The following is a 1419-nucleotide window of genomic DNA, read 5'->3' on the forward strand; positions in this document are numbered from 1 at the left end:
ACTACCAGAAGCTTTATATCACCTCAGTCTTCTTTGAGGTGTTTCTGCTGCTTTCAGGTCCAAGAGAAGACTGGTGAAACCGTCCAGTCAGCAGTTATGTGGACAGAATGTTACAAGCAGGAAGTAGGATAAGGGTAAAAGAGCCTCTTACTTATCTTGAGAGCTTATTTCATTAAGATCTCTATTTTTGATATCAAAGCATATTTATTTTTATATAGATGCAACTTTAGCAGCTTACCACATGTTAAGCATGTTGTGGTAGCTTGTTTTTGTTTAAAATAAAATATGCATCTAATGCATTGGTAGTATAAATGTAATTGCTGTTTATAAAGAAGATCAGGGCAAGTGTAATGTAATTGCTGGAATGTTTAAGAGGAAGATTCTAAAACATAATCATAGTATTAGGACACAGCATCAGAGTTTTGTTTAAAATGTTTCTCCAGTTCTGATTAAGGAGGCATACTGAATACTATTTTCCATTGCAGGTTCTATTACTTCTGGCTTATTCCCTATCTTGGAGGTCTCCTCATACTGTCCCTTCTCATCAACTTGGTCCAAGCCATTGTTATTCTTAGCAGACGATCACAGAATTTTAGGAAAATGTAGTGTCATTATAAAATTTAGGGGTAAGCTCAGGGCTTCAATAAGAGAATGGATATTTAAAGCACAAATCTTATATGTGGTTATATAAATTCATATTGTATTATATCAATCCTCAAACTTTATTTTTTCATAAAGTAATGTTTTATTGTATTCTTTATATCAGTTTACTACATTATTTATCTATATGTCTACTTGCCTACTGTAATGTAAATCTGTAGCCTATAGATTTATCTACACTGGTAGTGAGCAAGCATGAGCAGATGCAGGTGAATGCAAGAAGTGTTTATAGATCATTTTTTCTGCTTGAATCTTACATTTCAAGCATTTACTCAATGAGAATACATGAAAGAATCAATAAAGAAAAATCTCATTCAGTTTACTCATTCAAAAGCTGGTTCATAGAGGATCCACAAATGAACCAGCTCTTACCCTCTCCTGCCTGCCTGTACCTGCTTATGGTAATTGTGGACGCAGCCCAGGTCATAGTAATTAAAAGAAAAAGGTCTGAAAAGTCGGATGTGATTTACAAGTTCAGAAAAGGTAATGAAAGTTCATATGAGAACTTTAAAAGAAGAGAAACCTGTTTGTGATGTCACATGTGAATAATAGTGAATGGGAAAAAATCTAATAAGGAGCATTCCATTACTATAACAGAAATGGAAACTACAGGTTTCTTGATATAGTAGGTACTTTCACTAGTGAGTAAATCAACTAAGATATGGTAGGCTAGAAAATCACAATTAGTATTCAGTATTATTCAAAGGTAATCATAAGGGTTTGTTTGGCATGTGACAAAGATGGAATATACCGCCTCTT

General features: G+C 33.8%; 1 protein-coding gene across 1 annotated transcript in view; it reads left to right on the plus strand.

The window, feature by feature from the left end:
- LOC119588663 (chondroitin sulfate N-acetylgalactosaminyltransferase 1-like) overlaps window positions 1-1419 on the plus strand; it is a gene marked incomplete at its 3' end in the record, with an annotated part of 32234 nt that extends 30815 nt beyond the window's left edge. The window contains 1 exon segment of the mRNA XM_037937297.1: window positions 486-1419. Coding sequence (XP_037793225.1) covers window positions 486-606 — 121 coding nt within the window.

This window comes from Penaeus monodon, chromosome 24 (genome assembly GCF_015228065.2).
Source record: "Penaeus monodon isolate SGIC_2016 chromosome 24, NSTDA_Pmon_1, whole genome shotgun sequence".
NCBI classification, from domain to species: Eukaryota; Metazoa; Arthropoda; class Malacostraca; order Decapoda; family Penaeidae; genus Penaeus; species Penaeus monodon.